The sequence below is a fragment of the Globicephala melas genome, chromosome 14, assembly GCF_963455315.2.
Source record: "Globicephala melas chromosome 14, mGloMel1.2, whole genome shotgun sequence".
Lineage (NCBI taxonomy): Eukaryota > Metazoa > Chordata > Mammalia > Artiodactyla > Delphinidae > Globicephala > Globicephala melas.
The window spans coordinates 22441578-22454881 of NC_083327.1; the positions used below are offsets into that span (position 1 = coordinate 22441578).

At 40.3% G+C, this 13304-nt stretch overlaps 1 protein-coding gene across 1 annotated transcript in view; it reads right to left on the reverse strand.

Moving 5' to 3' along the window:
• MDN1 (midasin AAA ATPase 1) overlaps positions 1 to 13304 on the reverse strand; it is a 154942-nt gene that overhangs the window by 68921 nt on the left and 72717 nt on the right. The window contains exons 36-44 of the mRNA XM_030859499.2: positions 11733 to 11941; positions 10834 to 10956; positions 8751 to 8948; positions 7599 to 7706; positions 7050 to 7238; positions 4721 to 4810; positions 4362 to 4625; positions 3951 to 4212; positions 370 to 529 (exon numbers count right to left, since the gene is read on the reverse strand). Coding sequence (XP_030715359.2) covers positions 370 to 529; positions 3951 to 4212; positions 4362 to 4625; positions 4721 to 4810; positions 7050 to 7238; positions 7599 to 7706; positions 8751 to 8948; positions 10834 to 10956; positions 11733 to 11941 — 1603 coding nt within the window. The remainder of the gene's footprint in view (positions 1 to 369; positions 530 to 3950; positions 4213 to 4361; positions 4626 to 4720; positions 4811 to 7049; positions 7239 to 7598; positions 7707 to 8750; positions 8949 to 10833; positions 10957 to 11732; positions 11942 to 13304) is intronic.

Sequence of the window (13304 nt, forward strand, 5' to 3'; positions counted from 1 at the left end):
GGTGGCGCAGTGGTTGAGAATTCACCTGTCAATGCAGGGGACACGGATTCAAGCCCTGGTCCAGGAAGATCCCACATGCCGCGGAGCAACTAAGCCCGTGCGCCACAACTACTGAGCCTGAGCTCTAGAGCCTGCAAGCCACAACTACTGAGCCCATGTTCAGCAACAAGAGAAGCCACCGCAATGAGAAGCCCGCGCACTGCAACAACTGCGCACACCAATGAAGAGGGAGGGAGGGAGGGAGGGAGGGAGGAAAGAAGGAAGGAAGGGAGGAAAAACAAAACCAGAGCTTCCACCTGGGTTTCTACTTTGACAAGCATATCTCAAATTTCAATCAGACCCACTCATGATTGAATAGAAGGTCCTTACTTGCAGAAGTTAACATTGTCCATCAAAAGCCAGTCTCCAGACTTCAGGGCCCGAACCAACATGCTGTCAACCCATTCGAACGTGCCACAGCTTCGGCCACTGGCTGACTGCATAAGCTTCACACCAAAGCTTCGGAACTCTTCCACGAGTTTGGCAAACTCTGAAACGTCACAGCCACAGTATTTAATTTCAAACCAGGGCAATCAAAAACAAACAAATAGGGCTTCCCTGGTGGAGCAGTGGTTGAGAGTCCGCCTGCCGATGCAGGGGATACAGGTTCGTGCCCCGGTCCGGGAAGATCCCACATGCCGCAGAGCGGCTGGGCCTGTGAGCCATGGCCGCTGAGCCTGCGCTCTGCAACGGGAGAGGCCACAGCAGTGAGAGGCTTGCGTACCGCAAACAACAACAACAAACAAACAAACAAATAAAACAAAAAACTAAGAGTTTATTAAAAGAAGCCTGGAAACTTCTGGCCCAGTTCTTTAAAGTTTCATAATAGGGTAAACAAAAAGATTTTCATTTTTGTTTGAACAAAACAAGTAAGAAAATTAGGTTTGGGGATAGAAAATACTTAATGGCTTTCTGAATGAATGGCTAGATAAAGTTGACTCAAGGGTGGTGGAGAAGGGAAATTATCTTTATGTGTTTTAATTTTTCAAATGCGGAAGGATAATGTCTTCCACCTATTACTGCATTTATACTAAAGTGCTGTTAAGTCGGCACAATGCAATCAGTGTCATTAAACAGGGCATCCTTTGTAATGACTATATCATATACAGTAACAACCGGTATTTATTTGCTTCATAGTTTAGATAGTCCTTTCCCAGAATTTTTTCAATTGATCTTTCTTATTAGAAATTGTTTCCTTATATAAGACAGATAACCAACAAGGACCTACCGTATAGCATAGGGAACTCTACTCAATATTCTGTGATAACCTATATGAGAAAAGAATCTAAAAAAGAATGAATATATGTACATATATAACTGAATCATTTTGCTGTACAACTGAAACACCACATTGTAAATCAACTATACTCCTATAAAATAAATTAATTTTTTTAAAAAAGAAAGAGAAGAAATTGTTTCCTGACCCTTTTTCATATCATAAGGTAATACATGTTGGATTTCTGCTTCTAGCCATGAAGGAATAGTAAGGTTGAGACTTAACCTCCCAGTGTTTAGCGATTAGAAAACTGGTAAAATACATGAAACAACTGCTTTCCGATGTTGGAAAACAGCACAGGACTGTGACACCTGAGGGAAGGAGGTCCTATAATGGCCAGCTTTCTGCCTGGAAGCAACTTCTAGACTGCAAAGTGGGGAGGGGAAACTCAAACAGATCCCAAGGCCTCAATGACCTGAGGTCACAGACTTGAATTCAAGGAGGCTAGAGCAACTAGAATGAGGGGCAGGGTGCTCAAAAGGCAAGAGTTACTCAAACGGATGGCTCCAGAAATCCAGATGAGGGCTCCTGGAGTCTTTGGCTCAATAATAATCTACACGTGCACGTGAAGGCTGAAACTCCACAAGCATGAGCAAAAACTTCCAAGGAAAGGACAGTTATCGGGGAGCTGTGAGCTGAACAATTCTCAGAGTTCACACGGGGCCGAACAACACTCCAGTTCCCACCAGTCAAAGCGAAGAGACTCCACAGAACACACAGGACCTTCAGTAGAGATGCCATAGGGCCATGCCTCAAGAGTGGGGCTAATTTAACCCTACAGTAAAGGTTACTCCGGACTTGACCTTAAACAGCTTAAGTGCAAGCTTGAAAAGATAAAAATGATCCATAAGCAACTCAACTGCCTTATTCCCCCCAAAGAAAACCTCAAAAAAACAAAATGCAGCACTTAGCAACTTAAATTCAAAATGCCCAGAATCTAATAAAAAAATCCTAGATATATTTTCTTGCTTTAAGTCCCTAAGGGCTGCATTCTGATGTTAATAGAGCTATTATATATATGCTCAATATGTACAAAGATTTAAGATAAAATATGAAACTAGAATAGATTTTAAAAGTCATACATGTTCATCATAGGGACATTAAAAGATATAAAATTAAGAAGAAAAGACGTTTTTAACCAAAAGTAAAATAGTAGCAGACAAACTGTTTTAGACCCAGCCTCTTTCACTGTATCAATATCCCTAAGAAATGAATTACTCAATATGAAAGTCAATCCTAAATAAAAAGCAGTATTGGGATTTCCCTGGCAGTCCAGTGGTTAAGAATCTGCCTTCCAATGCGAGGGACGTGGGTTCAACCCATGGTCGGGGAACTAAGATCCCACATGCTGCAGGGTAACTAGGCCCGTGCACCGCAGCTACCGAGCCAGACCGCTCTAGAGCCCGTGCGCCACAATGAAGAGCCCGCACCACAACGAAAGATCCCACATGCCACAACTAAGACCTGATGCAGCAAAATAAATATATAAATTAAAAAAAAAGCTCAGTATTGAGAATGGGCTGTGAGAACTTCCCTAGATATTTACATTTTAACAGACTTATGAAAGAAATCCATACACACCAGATTCCAGGCTTTGAAGTCAGAGAGGACTGGAGCCCAAACCTAGTCTAACCACTTGGTAGCAAGAAGGCATTGGGCAGGTTATTTTACCTCTGTGAGCATCCATTTCCTCATGTATAAAATGGGGTTCATTTTTCCTTGTAATAACGGTGTTGTTGTGAGGGTTAAAAGTAAACATATTTAACATACTGTCCACCATTCAGTAGGAATTCAAACCTCAATGGTGAGTTTTACAATACCTATCTTTTAAAAATATATAAAGTGATGTACGACTTCATTAACATATCTAATAATTAATTTGAATGAATGAGTAAAGAATTTCAAATTCAAATGGTGAGCTTGAATTGGAAAATGACAGATCAAAACAACATTGAAATCACTGTCTTAACTAAGAAAGTAAACTATCTGACCCACAGCTATGGATACAATGTTGACACAGTGGGAAGAGGGGAGTCTCATTTCTTCACCCCTAAGGAATCAACTATTCCCAAGGAATAACTGAGGAATAAACAGTTAAGAGCAGGTTTTGGAAAGGAAGACAACCTTAGTGACAGGCCTTAACCTTTAATCAATTCTCCCCTAAAGGCACGCTCATTACCATCCAAAAAGCTGCACTACAAGATGAGAGTTGTATATTTCCAGGTTAACTGAGGAATTTCCTCCACCTTCTATACAAAATAGATTCCTAGCTATCAATTTAGACTTCTGTTCTTCAGTTTGAAATACTCGATTTCTTGAGAAGTTATTAACAGGTTTAAAAAACAGGCCAACAAAAAATAAAACCAAATTTACACACAAGTCACGGTGGTTGATAACACACAGAATAAATCAAACTCAGTAACCAATTTCTTTCCTGCTTTCTCTGTTTAGGATCACCAATTCTAAATACTTTACATCAGCTTCATTTTATTTCCTAGGACAAAGATTTCCAAATTTTGATTGTTAATAATCATTAAATACATTTTAAAAATTATGGGCATTGCATTTACAAATATATTACCTGTGGGTGGACACTAATGGTAAGTGTCTGATACACACACCCAAACACACATACCTGCCTTGGAGTATGAGTTGATTTTATTGTTGAGTCTCTGCATAAGCAGTAACACTGCTTCCAGCTTGCTGACAATCTCCATCGTGACACCTTTACCACCTTCTCCAAGACACTTGGGTTTATACGTCAGAAGGAAATGACTCCAGGCTCGCAGCACTACTTCTGCATCGTCAGCACTGACGAGGAGGCTGTCTCTTACCAGGGTCCTGACAGTGCCCTCCACCTTCTCAAGGAGCTGCCTCCACGGCCGGATGAGATCAACCTGCAATTTCCAGAGCACGTGAACCCAGCACAGCCCATGGCCAGGATCAAAGAACACTGCTACTGTAGCTACCACCAACACAGAAGACCACCAGCCAGACCACACGGTTTATTGTGTTCTGCCTGAAAATGCAGAGGCAGATCAGTTACCTGCTCAAATCCACCCAGAAGCTCCGAAGTGTCCATTGCACTGTTCATGGCCATGATCTTTAAAGTGTGACCAGTAAGGTGTGCCAGGAGCTGAACCAAGCTGGTCTTGCCCACTGAGGCTGGCCCCACGAGGATGACCATCCAGCTCATTTGTACACACTTCATAACTGACTCCAGAGACTGTAAAGACTGGTGCAGGAGCAACAGGGGCCGGCCAGTCGGGAGAGGAACGTAGCTGCCACGGGAAAGCACTGAGTAGCCCAGCTGAAAAAGACATGCCGGTGAGTTTTCACAAGTGTGCCTGCGAGTGGGAGCAGAAGCCATAGAAAACTGAAAGAGGATTATCCTCCTCTCCTCACCTGAACATCACAGGGAGTGATGTGAAACAGTCTGGTTCCCAGGTACGGGTTAGAATTTGAATTAAACACATCCTTGAATACAGCAATGACCTAAAGGAAGAAGATGATACAATCAAAACACAAATCACTCCACCAAATTCTGAGCAAAACCTTCTAGAATGAATATTAGTAAACATGAACACAATAGGAGAATGACAATATTCTGAGTCCTTATCTTTTTGAATTTTCTTATAAAAAGGACAGATTGCATTTAATTCTTCAGAATGAAACTAAACTGAAGCTTAAGAGTAATCACATAATCTCAAATTATTTTGAGATTCCAGTGAGAATATACCATAAATTAAAGCCATAGAAACTATGGTAAATCTTAAGATGAAAAATGAATTTGCTTTCGTCATTCAAGATACCACCTAGAGGTAGAAGAGAAGAGAAACATGAAGTTTATGAAGAACAATGACTGTTTCCTGAGTACCTACCATGTGCCAAACATTATATTGGGTGCTTTAACAGATTATTTCTGATCCTAATACCCATGCATAATAGGTATTTTCATTTCCATTTTATAGATATGGATTGGGGATTCATGAGAGTTACATGATTTGCCCACGGTTGGTAACTGATTTCAAATCTAAGCCTGTCTGACTCCAAAATCACTGTTACCCTTCTAAATATTTATGTAGAGAGGACAAGCAAAGTAATTTCTCTGACTGATTATTTAGTCACTTAACCCTTCCTTAGCAGCAATACTGTTAAAAACTTCCTGTTAACTGTACTTCATTTTTGCACTTCTTTTTTTTTTTTTAATCTAAGAGGAGCTGAGGAGGGGAAAAGATAAGGGTGTGTAAAAAACACTAATTTAGCCCATAGCAGCCACAAAGATTCCAGCCACCCAAAATATTTACAACAAGTTGTGCGTTTCTAACAAAGCAGCAATATTCATCCTCATCAATGTATACTGAAGTCAGAAAATAAAAACAACGAAGATAAAATCATAATGAGTATCAAACACTGAGTAAAAGCCTAAAAGCAGCACAGAAGAAAATGCTCCCACCACCTACTCCTTGGTCCAGGCGATTTCTGACCTTAGATCCCACTCTACAGCAGATCATCTCCTCTCCCTGATATTATACCAGAGTTAAAATTACAAATACTTTTATAGCCTCTCTTCTTCTATTATTACTTTACTTAGCTTCCCCCCCCCTCAGAAAACATGTGGTCAACTACAGCAAATGAATTGGAGGAGTGATGGAAACCTTCCACACCCTACAGTGACTCATCATCTGACCAACATCAATTACCCAACACTGGCCAGTCCTGCCACAGTTAATATACTGTAACCAGTAAGTGGATGAAGAAATTAAAATACTAGCTGATGATATGTGAATTAAAATTTGTGAAGAAAAAAAAACTAACTGAACATCTTGTCCTAATATACTGAAAGCCATTTGCATGTAATAAATGAGATGTTAACACTGGGCTAGACTCTGGATGCCACATAAAAGGGGATCTGTGCTCTTAGTAGCAGATTCAAGTGTGTGAAGGTCACTTGTGCCATGGGCAGCCACATCTTCAGGTCAGTAAGGAGGTTACTGTTTCTAACTCACATGAATCTGTAAGTTACTTTGTTTGTAAACAACTGTGATACAGTAGAAGGAATAGCAGGCAAAGTGGAAAGGTCTGTGCTAGAGAGCTGGCTCTGCCACTTGCTGCACTGAGATTCCATGACTCTGAGCCTTGGATCTTCATCTGTAAGAGGTCATGACAGCACCTCCCACCTGCAACTGTTGTGAATTTTCCATGAACTGGACTTGAAATACCACAAAGCAATGCACACATTATTGGTTTACTAAGTTGGAAATTCTGGTGTTGTTTTCTACTTACAAAGGGATATTTTTACTTCCATTTAGATACAGAATTTCCTCTCTCTTTTCATCTATTTATCTTTTCTAGATAAAATACTTTGCAATTTGACATTTATTTAAAAGTAGAAAGCCCTCTTCTTCTACTGGTTATCACCTGTCTCCTCCTGCTTCGCACTTTTGTGCCTGGAAGGGTGATAAAGACCAAGCCTTTATTAATGGAGGGCAATACTGTTAAAGTAGGTCTGCAATCATGGGGCTTTAGATGGATAAGCAAACTGTGTCCTCCAAAGCAAACTACACTATGAGACTCTGAGACAGGTGAATGCTTAGTTTCTTCTCGTAACTTCTAAATTTCCAAGCAGCTTTACTGGGTTTGGTATTGTTAATGAGTACACCCCCCTTCTGTCCCTCAGGAAGAAATCAACTTACAGATAGAAAGAAATGCAAAGAGCAAGTATGAAACTCACCTTTTCTTTATCTTCCTTGGTTCTCATTCTTTCACCATAGACCAAAAACACATGCTGACCAGGATCGTAACACCCAGGGGACTGGTCAACTAGCATCAACTGACACCAGCGGAAAAGGTCCCGGAGGTTGAATTCCCAGGGTCCTCCTATTTGTCCCCATTTCTTCTCGACAGTCACTTCGTGATCAATCTAAAAAGAAAATACCCTTACTGGGAAAGCATGTACCACTGCTAGGCACTGCATTAAGTACTATCAGTGTACCGTGAATGCATACATAATCCAAAACAGAGACTAAGAGGCTTGATTCAGATGTCTCCTTCTCCCAATCCAGACTTCTCAATGCCAGGAATACCCTGTAAGCATTGACAATGATACATGCAACAGAACTGAATTACTGTAACCCTCAAATGAGTAGCTTGCCTTCCACTAGAAACTTTTAGAAGTCTATGTGATTTATCTTAGTTACGGAGACTGGTAATTTAGTGTTCCATGTTGAGAAAGTGAGAAAATCAGAAAAACAAAGAACAAATAATACACATAGGTACTTACTTGGTTGTTGAAAGCAACCATTTTTTTAACAATACTTTTGTCAATGGCTGGAAACAGAGTACTGGCAATGAACTCCATGTCTATTACTGTAAGGGGATCCACAAAGACCTAGAAAATCCAAAAATAACATGAAAAAATGACATCGTTTCTCTTTACCAAACACCAGAAATGACTACTGTGACTTACGTAACATTTTTATTTTAACACCAAAGTAGTAATACTTCAGTAATATATATATTTCAGTTATAGAAATTTCTTTTCTTGCATTTTTAGGATACGGAATTATATAAAATCTTTGAAATATAGAGCAAAAGAGGGTTTTCTTGTTAGCTTCATTCTAGTGAATTAGAGAAAGACATGCAAGTAATTTTTTTAAGTATATTTGTAATTTTAGCTTCCTATATATTATGTAAAATGCTCTAAAAAATCCAGATGGTAGGTATATGAGCATTCATTTTAAAATTTGATCAACTTTTCAATGTTTGAAATTTTTCATAATAAATTTCTTAAAAGATACTCAGTAAATTCTTAATTATCAAGGGATGGGGCATAAAAGAAAGCTAACATCTAGAAGCATTTCCAAGCCACTACATTAGCCAAACTTTGAAAAAAGATGTTAAAACATGTAAGCCTACGTGTACACACACACACACCTTCTGCTGCTAATGAGAATAAAGGTGATAAGAAAAGATACCAACTATTAATAGTGGCTGACTTTGGTATGGAGAATACTGGATTTTTTCTTCTTCATGGTAGTTTTTTATACTTTATTTTACTTAGATTTAAATGCATTTTCATTATAAAATAATCTTTTAATGTTCTAACAGATCACAAATACACCTGAAAAGGTCAAAGATTGGCCTTAATCTCTGAGCACAGTAATAGAATCCTCAAGATGGTGGTCATCTTACTTTCCTCCAACTGATAACATACCAGGTCCTCTGAGACCTAAGACAAAGGATTCACAGCAGGAGAGAAGTGATTATGGAAATCAGTCACATTGATATCCAACATATAAAGATATGAAATCGAGAAGCAGATCATTACACTGAGCCTGTCTCATTCTCATAGTGGGCACCCTCATAGCTATGTGTCAGCAGTATTATTGCCACTGACACCACCTTTGGTTTCTGAGGCAACAGCAAATCTTACCTGAGTAAACCTATTTAGGAAAGACCTGGGCAAGCCCTTCCTTCCGCCTCCTTGTCTAAAAGGATTTTGACAACCAAAAATCTTCGTCTTCTCATGCAGCACTTGAAAGCTCATTCCTAACTCAGGAATATAGATTTCTCCTCGGTGGTCAAAACAAGCATTGAGTCCTTCCAAGACTGACTGCGAAGCCAGGTTAAGCTATTTGGAGAAGAAAGAGCATATACTTATTTTATATGCTGTATAGCTGCTACAAAAAGCGAAAGAATAATATGCACAAAAAGTAGTCTTATCCTCAAGGGGGAAGGAGTTCAAACAACATTGGTAACACTCTGCTTCTCAAGCTGAACTGATGTGTACTCATCCTATTATTTCATATATATGTTAGAGAAATTTGGGGTGTATAAAATAGGAATAATAAGTAAATAATAATAAGTAATAATAATTTTAAGTAAACTGAGTATGTAGGTTAAAATTTTTTAAAGCAGTTAAATTAGTCTCAAAAATAAAACTGTATCCATTATCTGCTCCTATATTGGCCTACTTTATAGATCATAGCTTACAAAAGAAACTTTCCAATACAAAGATATCTCACGTTCGCTCTGGGACTTTTTAAGGTGAAGTAAGATAGCTCTTTACATACTTAAATAAACATCCTTCCCAGCTCAAATACTGAATAAACTCTCCAAATGGGCTTCAAAGTCATGACATAAACTACATAAAGTAGATCTAACTATGCCAACAGTTTTGTGAACAACAAGAACAAACACGAGGATTTGTGCGAGCGCCAGAAATGAAAAGAGCTGAATGGAGGTCCTCAGATGCTAAGTTCAGAGCTCAGGGATGTGAAGCATGGGTGGTTTTTAGGTAACATGGAAAAATTCAACTGTGAAATGTGAATCAGTAAAATGCAAATGGGCCAAAAATCAGACTATATTAGAATTTCAAGTGTCATGCTTACATAAGCACTCAAAACACAAACTCTCCTATATACCCACATACGGGTCAAGTTCTAAAAGCTGCTCTTATGTGTGACTGCAAGGCCAGAATGCCTTGCAGTCCCTATGTGCATTTCCACAAAATATGACTATGGTCAGTAGTCTTCTAGCTTTGAAACAAGGCACTCTTTTTTTCCTGGCTGATGATTATTCTATCACATATCTTTTTCAAAAAAATCTGGGGGGAATAAAACAAAAACCAAAACCCTCCTTCTCTTTAATATCTGGTAATTAGGAAGCAGCTCAGCAGAAAAGGAATCCATCCCCCTTACTGCAGACGCAAGGGGGGTCTGAATCTAGGGAACCTGCCGGGGTCTGTGTCAAAAGTCATCTGTGGCACTTTCATCACTCAAATCATTTAAGCTACACAACTACTTGCTCATCTTTTCCGGAACTGACATTGCACATCCCGAACTAACTCAAACCCTTTGGCCACAACCTTCAATTTTTTTATTTTGTGCCTCACTTCTCCATATCTCTCTAGCTACCTGTCAGTCACAGAGATTCGACACTTATCACATATCACATGATGTGCTCTGTTTTTCTGGTCATTAATTTATCCCATGTGCACATATAACATTGACCATTTTCTCACCATTTTTCTATGTCTCTTCCTACTATAACTTTCCCCAGCCTCTCTGCTGAAATGAGGTGGTTGGCACTATTTGTAAACTACGTTTATCTCTGAAAATAAATACAAATACAGCAAGCCTGCCAGCGACTAGAGCATATAACTAGTGAAGAGGCACTTTTTCTGGAGGCTAGCTCACAAAAGTAGGAGAGTTTGTAGGTTATATTGGGTTGGCCAAAAAGTTCATTTGGTTTTCCGTAAGATGCTACGGGAAAACCCAAACGAACTTTCTGGCCAACCCTATACATGGGGGGAGTTCTGTATATGCTTTCTGACAAGTGACTTTTCTTATTCATAAAGGAGACCACGGAGGAGTCTTTTCATCAGAGAATTTGCCTTTACTAGCCAAGAGCATGATCATCCATTGCGAAGTGCCCTCAAGCCTCGAAAAATTCTGCCCCCACCCCCATTTCTCACACTTGTAGTCCCACGTTGGCACAATGGGCCATCCTCTCACCTCATCCAACACAATCCAATGGCCTGCCTTCAAGGCTGCCAGCAAGGGGCCATCACGCCAGGCAAACTCTCCTCCCTTGCCACCTTCAACAGGTAGATCTGCTCCAAACAGGTCTGTGATGTCCTTTGAGAGGAGGAAGAAATGGAGAAAAGCCAACATTACACAGAAAATGAACTAGATCCCAAGACCCCAAACATAAAATGGTAAATACTTAGGCCTTGTACCACTTTTTAGTCTTACCCCCAAGAGAGAACTAATCAATCCCAGAACTCTTTACCAGGAGCCCAGATATGCCCCAAGCATCTTATCATCATAACAGTCTAAGCATCTATCAACTGGAGCTCTAGATCGATAGTTCTCAACATCGGATATACTTGGAAATAAATTGGTGACCTTAAAAAACAAAAACCACACACACCAAAAACAATGCCCAGGCCCTCCTCCCAGACCCCATCCCAGGAGATTATTTAATTTGTCATCTCTGTCCCATATTTTCATAAGATTGTTTAAAGGGTCATTTTATCTGTAATTAATATTTTTAGAAAGGACAAAAATAGAGAGGCTGTATTACAATAAAAACTGAAATGAGTGATTCCCTCTCAAAAGAGAATTACAGGGTTTCCCTGGTGGCGCAGTGGTTGAGAGTCCGCCTGCCGATGCAGGGGACACGGGTTCATGCCCCGGTCCGGGAAGATTCCACATGCCGCGGAGCGGCTGGGCTCGTGAGCCATGGCCGCTGAGCCTGAGCATCCGGAGCCTGTGCTCCGCAACGGGAGAGGCCACAACAGTGAGGGGCCTGCGTACCACAAAAAAAACCGAAAACCAAAACAAACAAAAAATAGATAAAAACATTACTCCCTACACCTACCCCCATCAGCTGTAGCATGACTTAAGCTTACCGTCTGCTCTGACAAGTTGATTCGGACAAGTGTGTTGCCTGAAGCCTTGGCTAAGGCTCCCACCAAGCTCGTCTTGCCCACACCAGGGGAGCCCTCCAAGAGGATAGGTTTGTTCAGTTTTGTAGCTCTTAAGAGCCTCTGGGCATTCATAGCTGTGGTGCCCGCACTGAGTGCATAGTCGGCGATATTATTCCTGTGCAAGACAGGTCCTGAAATGGAGAAAAGAAAAGCCACATATAAGCTGGACATCACCAAATCATACATATATATCAACTGGAGATTAAAAGAATCCACCAAGTAGACTGTCAGTCAGTAAAGTACCATCTGTGGTGAAAACGCTTAGTCCTATTTTGATATTTCCTCACTTTTGGTTCCATGAAATGCTTTCCAGGAAGAGCCAGCAGCATACTTTCTTCAACTGTGCCTACTACACAGATCTCGGCACTTCCTACACCTACATCTATACATACTCATATAGGTCGAAACTGCAAGCATACTTCTTTCCTTTCACAACCTACACCTGGAATTACTACTACATGTACTTGTACAATTTACCTTATACTTGTATTTTCCTAAAAGTCAAGTGGAAGCTTGGTATATAAGCCCATATAAACAATTTCATCCAAGGTTTTTAGGCCACCAAGACAATTCAGGATGCATCCTTAACCCATAATACAGCTGAAGTGCAGGACTAATAACAGTCTTAGAGGGCTTAATATTTATGCCACTATGTCTCCTGGCAGAAGCTGTTGGTACATCAGTTTGGAGGCAGTGGGGCTAGGAAAACATTTATTACCTCAGCTACGGAAGCAGAAGCAAGGACCACCCCAGTCCCAGGCCACGAGCACACAGCTCCTACACGAGAGAACTGAATACTACCATGATGGCTTGGGGAAGGGACCTAATGGTTAGATCACGGGGGAACCCCATCAGGGATGAAGACAGTACTGTTGAAGAGGGAGAGGGAAAGGGGCAATGTTCCATTCAGCCCGGAAGTTGGGCTGGTTTAGTTCACCACTGAACCCCCGCTAACTGCCACTGCACCTCTACACATTCCAGGCACTCAACAATTCTTGACACAGAGAGGAAAGAAGGGACAAGAAATAGATGACTCTGCTAGAGAAGCAACGATCCGAAAAGTCCAGAGTGCCCTGGAAAGATATCTAATATAACTGCCTCATTTAAATATTTGACAAAGGCAACCTAATAAGAGCAAGGATTAGAACTGAAATCCACCTGCATTTCCTATTTAATCACTCATTTATTCATCCATTCACTCACTCAGCAGACATTCTCTGAATGCCTTTGACTGCTAGGCTATGTGGCAGATGCCAGGGACAGGAAGATGAGTGACACCTGCCCTCAAGGGTTCACAAAACTGTTTTTGTAAAAGGTGATAAAGTTCTATAGTTGAAACATTATGGGCTGAATTACCACTATAGGAAAGGTCTTGTTTTGAGCACCAAATAATAAACATATAAATGCATTTTTATGGGACAATTTACTCATGTATTAAAGACTATATTTTCTATTTTTATATGCCTGTTATATATTTTTTAACCACTCATACAA